A 13043-nucleotide genomic window follows, 5' to 3' on the forward strand; every position below is an offset into this window, starting at 1 on the left:
AGCTGGGAGATGCAGTCCCCTTCAAAAAGTTCCCTTTTACCATCAAAAGTGGAGGCCACCCCCAAATGACCACTGAACACCTACCATCCCTGCTTCACAAATCTTCAGAAGTGGCTGCAGACTCAACGCAAGACCCCCTGGCCCTTGGTTACAGCAATGAGGAACTACTGTGGGGTCATCCTCTTGAAAGCCAGCACCAAGGTGTCTCGGACTGGCCCCCCCACAGACTTGCAGCTGTGTGACACTCTCCAGGTGCTGCTGCTGGAGGGCCTGTATCTGTTCAGAGACGGGGGGGCTGCTGCTGAAGAACCTTTAGCCTTGATCCATTGGGGTTGCTCTCAAAGACATGTTAGAGCCAGGGTGTGTGTATACATCACACACACACATACCCAACCACAGGGCAGAATGGAGGTTGTAGGCATGTCTGAGCTGGGCATTTCCCTGCCTTAACATATTTAGAGTCTTAAATTTAACCTTAAATTGGAAATCTCCCTTTATAATTCTTGTTTCTGGGATAATTACACATCCCAAATATACCTAACTGTGCAGGATTGGATAACTTGCACCCAAGAGTTTGAAAAGACTGGCCAAGAAGTTCTCTGAACCACCAATGTTGATTTTTAATAAATCTTGGAATAGTAGGGAAGTTCCAGAGGACTGAAAAAGATAAAATATTGGCATGAGATTGGTTAAAGTGGTAAATGGGACAATCCAGATAATTACAGGCTGGTTAGCCTCACATCAATCCTGAATGAAATCATGGAACGTATCATACAGAATGCCTTCAGGAAAGCGGTAAATGATGGCAGCATAACTGATGCCAAGCACCACGGTTTTATGCAAAATGGGACTTGTCAAACCACCCCAACATTGTTTTTGATGAATTTACAAATTTGGTAGATAAATGTAACGGAGACACAATGTTTGCAGTCTTCTGTAAGGCATTTGACTTAGTACTGCATCACATGCCAATTAAAAAATCAGACTATTCAAATCAATTTAGTGCATATTAAACAGATTAAATTCTGACTGATACATTGCAAAAAGTAAATGTTAGTAGGGAATCAATCATTGGGTGAGGCTTTTAAAGTGGGTCCCATAGGGATTAGTTATTGGTCCAACATTATTCCATATCTTTATCAATGGTCTGGAACAAAATATAAAATTATTATTGGTATATGTTTGCTGGCATCACAAAAATTGGTGGAGGGGTAAATGATGATACAGGTCAGTTCTACAGAGCAATCCGAATCACTTACGCTGGATTCTTCTAGAAAAGATGTTTTAATACGGCCAAATGCAAGAACGTACATTTAGGAACAAAGAATATAGGACACATGTACAGGATGGGGGAGCTTTAAGTGATTCTTAAAAGGACTTATAGGTCACTGTGAACAATGAACTGACCATGAGCTTATTGCTGTGGCTAAGGCTAGGTCTACACTGCAATCACAGGGCGACTGCTTTAAAGCTAGCTGGGGTCTGTCTAGCTAGCTCAGGTCCTGCAGCAGTGAAGCTGTGGCTACACGTGCTTCAGCATGGGCTCAACAAGCCTGCCTGCAGCCCTGGGAACCTGGCTTGTAGCGAAGCATGACCTGCTGCAGCCTCATTGCTCTAGGACCTGAGCTGAAGGTCAATAAATTCATGCTGGAAATAAGGAGCAAATTTTTAACAGTGAGGATAATTAAACATTGCAAGAAATTATTAGAAGATGTAGTGGATTTCCTATCGCTTGAAGTCTTTCATCAGGACTGGGCAACAATCCCCCTATCACACTCCTCCAGGAGCAGGGGCTCATTTCTCCCCCCACACACACCATGGCTTCTCAAATAGGCTGTAGTGGTCAACTATGGTCTTAAAGTTATCCTTTTCTATTTTAAATCAAGATTGAATCTTTCTAAATGATACACTCACTCAACCAGAAATTATAGGCCTGATGCAGAGATAACAGGGTGAAATTCTTTGTATGCAGCAGGCCAGACTAAAAGATCGCCGTGGTCCCCTCTAGCCTTAAAATCATGAATTCCTATAAGGCTTTTTAAAAACAGTGATATATACTCTGCCTTAACTCCACTCAACAGTTTAGGATTGAGTTTCTTATTTTAATTATTAAATTGTTCATAGGTGGAATAGTAACCAAGAGACACAAAGAGAATGCAACCATGGGATATAATTTCAGATTAGAAACATCAACCTTAAGTCAGTTTTATAAAATGTTAACTTTTAGAGCCCAAGTCATCTGGTGGCTTTGTCTCACTCCCACAGCACAGCTCACTCCACTTTCCTCCTCTCCCTGTTGAGTAGCTCTAGTCTAATGGATTTTCCGTTTGGTTGGGTTTATTTATGAAGTGTTTAGGATGAAAGGTTAATTTTGGTCCTTCTTCATAGCTGGGAGTTTCTCCTTCAGCAGAGGTGAGTACATAAAATCTTCAGAGAACTCCTTAAGAACTGCCCTCTAACAATGGGGCTGAGGTCACAAGCTGCCCTTTGCAAAGGTGGCCATTACCCATCATTGTTCCCAATGGGAATGAAGCCATGCTGCCTCAGAAAGGATGGTGATACTCCACCACCTACGGTCAGGAGGCAGTGAGGAGCAGGTACATGAGGTGTTAACCATCTTTGCTATGGCCTCAGTCAGCAAAAAACTTCTCAGTACTTTGGGAATAAGTTCTCAGTCCACCTTTAGTTTGTGTCTTGCTTTATCAAAAATAAATGTGTTTTGCACAACTGATAATCACAAAGCTCAGTTAAAGAGGAAGGAGATTTTAAAATGCAGAATATATCTTACACTCTACATACTTGGTATTTGCACTAACAATATTTATTATAAACTATTTTTTTTTCCATTTTGTACATGAGCATCTTTAGATACAATGTAATTTATCTGACAGTCTTTTTTCTATTTAAGCAAGCATGATCACTTACTAGTACCAATCCACAAAGAAGATATGGCTGACTAAACACACTGTGCTTATTTGAGTATAGCATTTGTTCCAATCCTTTTAAATGACCCATTTCAAGGTTTAGGCTCACAAACAGGCAAGAAAGATTTAAAATATGCATTATGGACATTATGAATTTACACTGTCTTGCTCAAATGAGCTATAAGCTACAGCTGAACCTCATTAATTCCCATTAATGTCAGAAAGAGACCCAGTGTGCAAGCTACTGCATTTCAAATATTAGTAACTACAGTTCCAAAAATCAAGGATACTGCATCACAAAACTGAGTCTCTCATCCCCCACAACACACAGATGTAATGTCATTTTAATTATTTATTATGCTACTGCATACACTAGTATGGTAAAACAGTTTTGTAAAAACAATGAAGTCCCTGAGGTCTCATACTGTAACACACTACCATCACATATTTGAGCAGTGGAGTAAGGCAAACATTTTTGAGCATTATAAAAGCATGCAAATCACTGAAGTTCTGCTTTAATTAATTCCTGGCCCATGTTCAAAAACAAGAAAAATATCTTCTTTCCAACTGCACCTGAGGAAATCAGTAACTTTTTATTAATGCAAATGACACTCTTTCCATCAATACAGAACTTTCCTTCAGAAGTATTTTGAGCATTACACATAAGTGACAGGTTTCAGAGCAGCAGCCGTGTTAGTCTGTATCCGCAAAAAGAACAGGAGGACTTGTGGCACCTTAGAGACTAACCAATTTATTAGAGCATAAGCTTTCGTGAGCTTCAGCATCCCATGAAGTGAGCTGTAGCTCACGAAAGCTCACGCTCTAATAAACTGGTTAGTCTCTAAGGTGCCACACGTCGTCCTGTTCTTTTCGCACCAGTAATACTAAGAGTAGGGTCAGGAATCAAGGCAGAGTAGCCCTGTAGGAAAGACAATTCTGGAACAGGCACCCTTTATAAGCAAGGTATTTTACTTACAATTGGGATTTAATTTGTGTGGAGAGAAATACTTTATGCAGCACAAAGGAGTGTTACAAAAATGTATTATTCTTTATTGGCTCAACACACACTATCCTCCCCAAAATTCACCTCAGGAGTGTTGATTGGAACTCATGTAGATGAATGAATTTTCTTAAAATAAACTGAAACGCTCAGTAACGTTACCTGGATGTGATACTGATTGTAAAGAGAGAGGATAAGTTCTATTGTTAATGGTTAAATAATGGTTAATACCTAAGGCTAAGATTTTGTCACAGATATTTTTAGTAAAAGTCACAGACAGGTCATGGGCAATAATGAAAAATTCACAGAAGCCCATGACCTGTCCCTGACTTTCACTAAAAATATCCATGTCAAAACTGGGAGCCTGGGCACCTCCGAGCGACCAGGGTTTCCATCAGTTGCCCACAGCGGCCAGAAGCTCTGGGGGTTCCCCCTGCCGCTGCAGCAGTGGGGAGTGGTAGGGGTCCCCTGTGCCGCCTGCTGTGGCCGGGAGCTGCAGGGGATCTCCCAAGCCGCCTGTGGTGGCCGGGAGCGGCACGGGGCTCCTGCAGCTCCCTGCCTCCACGGGCGGCAGGGGACCCTGCAGCTCCCAGGCAGCACTAGCTGAAGTCATGGATTCCATGACTAAATCGCAGCCTTGTTAATACCACACTTCAGAGAAGTCTCCAAGGAAGTTCATTTCATTCCATAACCAAAGTAGTACAGCATTCTGTTTGGTCCTCATCTTAAGCATTAACGTGTTACGTCAGACACATCAACGTTACAACAATGCAATCCTATGATGAATAAATATATTTATGATCTTCTAAAAGTTCTCCTGTGCATCTTTACAATGAAAAAGTGCTAAGTGTCCTCTTGCCATAGTTTGCATAAAGAGGTCTACAATACATTTCCAATGTAAGGTTTTAAAACATACTGTATCTTGGTTTTGTACATGTACAATATGAAACAGTAGAACAATGTAATCATTGATATTGCCTATAATCTCCAAATGCGGAGGGCTGTAACTGGGAGGGATCATCTGAAAATTGAGGGCCTGTTAAAAGGGAAGAAAACAATTAATAAAGGCAAAAGAAAGATTAGTAGGACAGTGATTTATGACAAAATATTACGATACACTTTCAAAGTACTGTTTGTGTACATAAATCCTTTCTGAATTAGCAGGACCAATAAAGAAGGCTTTCCTTGTACACAATCTCTTTCATTCAATGAAATCAGAGAGCTTTACCCACTAAAATAAAGCCTCACTCGTGCAAGGTCGGTTATGTGTTTTCAGCCCCATTTTACAGACGGGACATGCAGCATGGAGAGATGAAAGGAAAGATTTTCAGAACTACCTGCATAATTTAGGATCCTACATCCCAATGACTTTCAATGGGACTTGGGCACTGTGTCCAATATCAGTTAGCCAGTGGAGCTGAATGAAGACTACTATGGACCCCTGACTTCTAGGGCTTCTGACCACTACATGCACATGCTTTATTATTTAGGCACATGCAGCATAAGACCAGTAAACAGGTAATACTCCCTCACTAATAACTTACACATGATTTACAAAACAATTCTGGATCAAAGAGGAAAATCTGCGATAATCTGGAGACACTAATAAGAATGCCACTGAACCGAAGCTGAAATACCCTGTCAGCAGGAATTAGTGTCTTAATGTTATACCTGAAGGCCCATGTAAGTCACGACTTCATAGACTGCATGGAAATCGTGAAATTAGCTCCTCCACACTGAGGCTGCAGCTGCTCACTGCAGGTCAGCAGGCCTTGCCCCATCCTGGAGGAGGATGGCGGGGGGTGGGCCAGTCCTATCCCAAGGAACAAGGGGGGCAGCCTCACCACGTCGTGCAGCTGGTTCAGCCCAGCCCAGGGCAGGGATTGTGGTCCAGCTTTCTTTGTGCCCAGATTCAGCCCAGGACCCTGCAGCTGACAGAGGGGGTGGCACTGATAATGCACTAATTAAGAGCTCCAGCCTGGCCCACCCCAGTGGTCCCAGGGGAAACTGTGTGCAGGAGCCATCCACCAACTGTAGCCAGTGTCAATGCCACTTCGAACACAAGCAGGTGTGTGAGAGGGCTGACCGCAGCCAGGAGAATTGGGGTGCAGGGATGGATCCCAGTCTCATTCCTTACCAGCTGGAGCTACAGTGTCTCCCCTGGGCCCGGCTGCTGTGGGGCAGGTCGAGGCTCCTAAATAGCCAAGTTTCCAGTGTTGCTCCCTCCAACAGAAAGCAGGAAATTGGCCTGGTCCAGAGCTGAGCGCAGGACAAGCTGGACCCAACTGCTACCCCAGGCTGGGCCGAACAGCACCATATGGTGAGGCACCCTCACCCTGCCCTCTTTCCCCACTCCCTAGGGCAGAACCAGCCTGCTGACTCCCATGAGCAGCCGCAGCCTCAGCAGGGAGGTGGAAGCAGGGATGCTCACTTCTGCCTCCCTGCTACTAGAAAAGTCATTTGGCTGCCATGAATACCCCATGAAATACAAACATATCTCCATGATGCTGCCATGATTTAAAAAAAAAAAAAAAATCTGTGATTTTCTCAGGGATTTATCTATACAACACTGTCTGTGCTCCCCCATAACAACAAGCTGGAGCAATTGTGTTTTATTTTTAAGTTGGCCTGTTACTTAGATCCAGTCTACACTGCATGTGCAACAGTGTTTTTGTACCCAGGCTGCAAAAGGTACCTATGACTTTGTTACAACAAACACAGGTATGTCCACACATCATCTTTTTTTTTACAACAGCTACCACACTTTCGCCTGTTTATCTCAGTGCATTCTGGGAAAAATCTAGACAGCTACCCTAGACTGTCTCATTAGAAGACAGAGTGCTCAGAGGACATGCACAAAGAGTGGTACCAGCAATACAGAGACCAGTGCACTCTAGGATGTCCTACTGCACAGAGAACTGGGAAGGAGGAAGATTGGCAAACCTAACTAAATACTACACAGGCACAGATAGGAAGGTTCTGTCTACACTGCAAAACTTTACAACCTTGTTGTAGAAACACAACCATGCATCATCATCGTAACTTCCAGGGATACCAGCCAGGTATTAAACAGATCCAGGCCATGTTTACAGCCAGCTATGTAAATAACTGGTTACAAACTCAGTTAACCAGAGTCTCAGATTGCGTTTTATTTTAAAGAGATTGCAACTATAATAGTGAGAGACTAAGAAAACTTTACAGAGAGAAGATTTCAAGGTTAATAGTCCTTTCCCCAATACTTTTAGCATCGTAATTGTCTATGAGTATTATCCCCATTCTACAGATGAGACAACTGAGGCAGACCGGTTAGAATCATAGTCTTTAAGGTCAGAAGGGACCATTATCATTGTCTAGTCTGACCTCCTGCACAACACAGGCCACAGAATCTCACCCACCCACTCCTGTAACAAACCCCTAACCTATGTCTGAGCTATTGAAGTCCTCAAATCGTGGTTTAAAGACTTCAAGGTGCAGAGAATCCTCCAGCAAGTGACCCATGCCCCACCATGCAGAAGAAGGCAAAAAAACCCCAGGGCCTCTGCCAATCTGCCCTGGAGGAAAATTCCTTCCCGACCCCAAATATGGCAATCTTCTAAACTCTGAGCATGTGGGCAAGACTCACCAGCCAGACACACAGGAAAGAATTCTCTGTAGTAACTCAGATCCCACCCCATCTAACATCCCATCACAGGCCATTGGGCATATCTACTGTTAATAGTTGAAGATCAATTAATTGCCAAAATTAGGCTATCCCATCATATCATCCCTTCAATAAACTTATCAAGCTTAGTCTTGAAGCCAGATGTGTCTTTTGCCCCCACTTCTTTCCTTGGAAGGCTGTTCCAGAACTTCACTCCTCTGATGGTTAGAAACCTTCATCTAATTTCAAGTCTAAACTTCCTGATGTCCGGTTTATATCTATTTTATATCCATATATCCATCAGTTTAACTGATTTGACCCAGTAAGTCGGAGGAAGAAATGAGAACAGACTTCTAGTCCAGCTGCTATAAACACTACACTGTCCTTCCTCTGAAAATTATTCAAATACAAGAACACAGGCCAAATGTATCTAGGAATGCTATATTCCTAATGATGAGGTGGCAGAGACCAAGTGTAAAGTAGGTGGTCTGGAATATCATGCAAATGTCGGAATATAATCAGGGAAAGTGGTTCTCCACAGTCACCGAAACAAGAGATTTGGGGTCCTCACATTACATTCCCAAACTTTAACTTAAAATGGTTGTTTCTAGCTCCCTTCCAGTAGAAAAGGACCTTTAGAACATGAACTGTTGTCTATGTTAGTCTGCAACCAAACAGGAAAAGATGCCCAAATTAATCTCATTTGTGTTTTGATACTGCATGTTAATTGTCAGGGACAATGATCCTTCATGTTCTTGGAAATGCACACATCTTATTAACTAAACAACACTTACACTTCGTACCAGCATAGATGTGCTATTTGGGCCTGAGGCAGCAAAAATGGATGGCGACACCTGCCACATGCCGCTGCAATTTACTCTTTGAATTAATACCGGATTCCTTCTCCCTTTGGAGCACCAGAACTGATCTACATCCTTCCTAGAGTCTAACACTATAACTGTGCCTTCAAACCCTCAATGCCGACCATGTCCCGACATAAAGTTAGGTCCCTCCGGAGCTTGGATGGATACTTCTCTACTCCCCACCCCTCATACAGCATTTGGAAAAGTTTTTAATTCATGCTACTGTGCTGTCCTGCTTGCGTTACTAGTTCCACTGGTCTGCTGGAGCGTGACAAGTTGGCTTTCTACCACATAGCAATTCCTCCCAGAAACTGGCAGAGAGGGGACTCCCTGCAACACAAGCAGACTAAGCAAGGGCAGCACAATAGTAAGGACTAAAACCACTTTCCCAATTTGTGCCCTCAAGAATGAATGCGGATTTGCCAAAGTTTTACTACAAGGCCTGCACAACTATTGAACGGTTATTCTCACCCATGAACACGTGGCAGTGCTTTAGGTACGCCATATAACCAAATACAGGGATTGTTCTGCAGCTTCACCACACCACATTCCTGTCTACCACATTAATCTGCATTTCTTGTATAGTCAAGGACCTGATGAAACTGACCAATGGCATCATAGAAGAGACTATTATCTGGAGGGCAAAAGCCATTCTCATGGACATTTGCGACAAAATTTACTTATGGACTGAGATCTGTTCTGCTGACCTGCCTGTGTGTGAATTAATGTGGAAGACGAGACGGGGACAAAAAGGTACAAATGTGATAAGGTTGGAGGAAGGGGTGTAACAGACAAATTCACTCCTACAGTACCTATTATATATTTTTTTAAAAATCTGCATAACTGAACTATACATTGGGAAGACAAATATAGAATGAAGAAATACAGAATCCTAGAAAATGAACCTGGTATTTCAATACTTGAAAAAGGAATCTGGCCATTTCATTTCCCACAAACTGTTGTATTTGAGTGTTAGTATTCTGAAAAAGCATTATAAACATTTTGAGGTACTGTAATCTGAAGTGTAGAACACATACCATTTGGAAATTGTGCGGAGGCAAATCTGGTTAACAGGATACCAGCTCCTTCAATTAAAGCTAGAAGTATTCCTCCCATAGCAGCTGACCCAACCATGGCAACTGGTCCATCTAAAATGTCAGAATACAAAACAGATTACTTTGCCAATCCTTTACAAAACAGGGTTTTGAAATGTATACATCACTTTTAATACAATTACCACCACTGCAGTGATCAGACTGTGAAGTAGACTTGTCAGCCATCAACATTACAAATAAAGATATAATTACCACACACACCTGTCCCTGATTAAACAAGATAGTACTGGTACTGTTTAAGAGTACAGTCGTTTTACTTTGCCTTTCTCTAGCACCTTTCATCCACAGACTTCAAAATACTTCACAATGCCCTAGTGAGTTAGGTGCTGTTTATTATTTGCATTGCAGTAGTGCCTAAAGGCCCTAGTTATGGACCTGGACTCCCTTGTGCAAGGTGCTGTAGTGTTATCCTCATTTTACAAAGGGAGAAATTAAGGCAAAGAGAAGATATTTTGCCCAAAGTTTCACAGATGATCAGTGGCAAACCTTGACTCCTAGTTCTGTGCTTTAATCACTACACAATGCTTCCTCATAGTATTGGCAGAGGCCAAGCAAAAAACTCAAGCACATGCTTAAGTCCATTCCTTTTCACAAAAGTGTCTAGTCTCCAGATTCTGTGCTGCAGTTAATAGATGAGAGTCCACGCTGTCATTCGTGGACATATTTAACTCAACTATTATCTAGATTAAAGATCATTTTTACCATTAAGAAATATTAGACTATTTAGAATATTGGTATTTATAAAAACAAATGTACTTACTATACGTAAAATACTATCCATGCTTAATTTGTCATCCACAGAATTAGATCTTGAATGTCCATTAAGACCAAAAAAAACCCTTTCAACTACACAGCATTGTCAACATTAATACACTCTACAAAACATTGTTGAGAAGGTCTAACTGCTCTACTTCTTCAGGAGAGCATTAAGAACATGTTTAGGTTTGGTTTAGGTATTCATTCCCATGAATTTTAGAGAATACCTCCTGAATTGGGCCTAAATGGCGTATTGCAACTTTAAAAGTAAACTCTAATCCACCATGTTAAAAGATCTTTAAATAACAACTGTTTTGAATGTATTATGCCACTATTGATAAAACAATCAAGACAATTACAACATACTATATTCTTAAAAATAGAAAACAAAAGGGTTAATATTGCTTTTTAAGTATACGGGATTCCAAAGTTTCATAAAAGATAAATTAAGTTCTTTTTGATTAACACTAAAATGTCTAGTGGCACCTTAAAGACTAACAGATTTATTTGAGCATAAGCTTTCGTGGGTAAAAACCTGACCTCTTTAGATCCATGGAGATGCACTTCTCCATGCATCTGAAGAAGTGAAGTTTTTATCCACGAAAGCTTATGCTCAAATAAATCTGTTAGTCTTTAAGGTGCCATGGGACTCCTTGTTGTTTTTGTGGATACTGACTAACATGGCTACACCCCGATACTTGACACTAAAATCTGACGGACACAAAAATTTGTTATTTATAGTTTCAAATATAAGGGCTTTTCAATACCCATTGTCCCCAGAGTGCAATTCCTTACTTCTTGAGGCTAATATGGCTCCAGTTAAGGCACCACTTGTGATTGAGTTCCATGGATCTTCTTTACCCCTCATTTTCACCATACTACAGTCAATCATGGAAAAGAGACCACCCCAGACTGCAAAGCTGCCTGTTTGGAAAAAAACATTTTTTAAAAGCACAGTAACCAAAGTTATACTCCAGCCACATTATAAAGTTTTGTGTTGCTATATTTTAGGAAGCTTACTTTTGAGCCTTAAAATATACCCAAACTCTCAAAAACTAGATTAAAACTTTACATAAACAAATTCAGGAAATATCCTTACTCACCCAATAAAGTGGGCAATAATATTTACTGTTTTGCACTAGCTAACAAAATGCCTCCCAAATATCAGTGATTGTAAAGGAGTTTCCATCCTACTAATGCTGGCTTAATGATCAGAGGATCCTTAGTATTTAACTATAAATTTAACAGTTTAAAGGTTTTTCTTCTTCTGCCAATGGAACCATCATAGAAGTGTAGGACTGGAAGGGATCTCAAGAGGTCTTCTAGTCCAATCCCCTGCACTCAAGTCACGGGTAAGTATTATCTATACCAGTGGTTATCAACCGGTCAATCCTAGAGGATCTCCCAGTTGATTGCGATGTCTGGCAGTGCAGCATGGCTGCCGCTAAGGCAGACTCCCTGCCTATCCCAGCCCCACGCCACTCCCAGATGCAACCAGTGCAGCCCTCCGGCCCCGGGGAGGACAGAGGTCTCCCTCTGCATGCTGTGCCTACCTGCAAGCACCACCCCAACAGCTCCCATTGGCCAGGAGAGCTGTGGGGGGCTGTGCTTGCAGAGAAGGGCATCGTGCAGGGGCACACTGGCCCCTTCCAGGAACAGTGTGGGGCTGGGGTAGGCAGGGAGCCTGCCTTAGCCTCACTGTGCCCGCTGCCGACTGGGAGCCACCAGAGTTAAGTGGTGCCCGGCGGTAGGCCGCACCCCAAATCCCATCCCTGAGCCACCTCCCGGAGACAGCACTCCATACCCCTTCCTGCACCCCCACACTCTGCCCCACCCCCCTCCTGCACCCAAACTCCCTCCTAGAGCTTGTACCCCTCACTCCCTCCTGCACCCCAACCCCCTGCCCCAGGCTCAGGCCAGAGCCCCCTCCCACACAATGAACTCCTCGACCCCAGTCCAGAGCCTGCACCCCATGCCCCACGCCATTGAGTGAGGGTGGGGGAAAGCGAGCAAGCAACCAGGGGGGGGGGGGGGGCGGCGCCTCGGGGAAGGGGCAGGATAGATCCTGGGTTGCCCTTAGATTCAAAAAGTGATCTTGGGCGTAAAAAGGTTGGAGACCACTAACCTAGACCATCCCTGACAGGTATTAGTCTAGCCTGCTCTTAAAAATCTCCAATGACAGAGATTTCATAGCCTTCCTAGACAATTTATTCCAGTGCTGACAGTTAGGAAGTTTTTCCTAATGTCCAACTTAAACCAGCCTTGCTGCTTCTTGTCCTATCCTCAGAGGTTAAAGAGAACAAATTTTTCTCCCTCCTCCTTGTAACAAACTTTTATGTACTTGAAAGTTGTTATCATGCACCCCCCCCCGTCTTCTCTTCTCCAGACTAAACAAATCCAATTTTTTCAATCTTCCCTCAAAGGTCATATTTTCTAGATCTTTAATCATTTTTGTTGCTGTTCTCTGGACTTTCTCTAATTTGTCCACATCATTCCTGAAATGTGGCACCCAGAACTGGACACAATACTCCAGTTGAGGCCTCATCAGCGCAGAGTAGAGCAGAAGAATTACTTCTCATGTCTTGCTTACAGCACTCCTGCTAATACATAAAAATCATAACTCATAAACAAATGCTGTAGGACAGTTTAGTATCTTATTTCAATACTGTTTTTGTCATTTAAAAAAAAATAAAAAAATGTTAACAAAAATCTAGTTCATAGATGGTAAGATGCACTTCTCACAAA

At 42.4% G+C, this 13043-nt stretch overlaps 1 protein-coding gene across 2 annotated transcripts in view; it reads right to left on the reverse strand.

The window, feature by feature from the left end:
- Positions 1 to 2803: 2803 nt before the first annotated feature.
- TIMM17A (translocase of inner mitochondrial membrane 17A) overlaps positions 2804 to 13043 on the reverse strand; it is a 33656-nt gene continuing 23416 nt past the window's right edge. For both annotated transcript variants that reach the window (XM_048826675.2, XM_048826674.2), the window contains exons 4-6: positions 11094 to 11222; positions 9465 to 9575; positions 2804 to 4960 (exon numbers count right to left, since the gene is read on the reverse strand). In XM_048826675.2, the coding sequence (XP_048682632.2) occupies positions 4890 to 4960; positions 9465 to 9575; positions 11094 to 11222 (311 nt within the window). In that variant the 3' untranslated portion in view covers positions 2804 to 4889. The remainder of the gene's footprint in view (positions 4961 to 9464; positions 9576 to 11093; positions 11223 to 13043) is intronic.

The sequence above is a fragment of the Caretta caretta genome, chromosome 21, assembly GCF_965140235.1.
Source record: "Caretta caretta isolate rCarCar2 chromosome 21, rCarCar1.hap1, whole genome shotgun sequence".
Taxonomy (NCBI): domain Eukaryota; kingdom Metazoa; phylum Chordata; order Testudines; family Cheloniidae; genus Caretta; species Caretta caretta.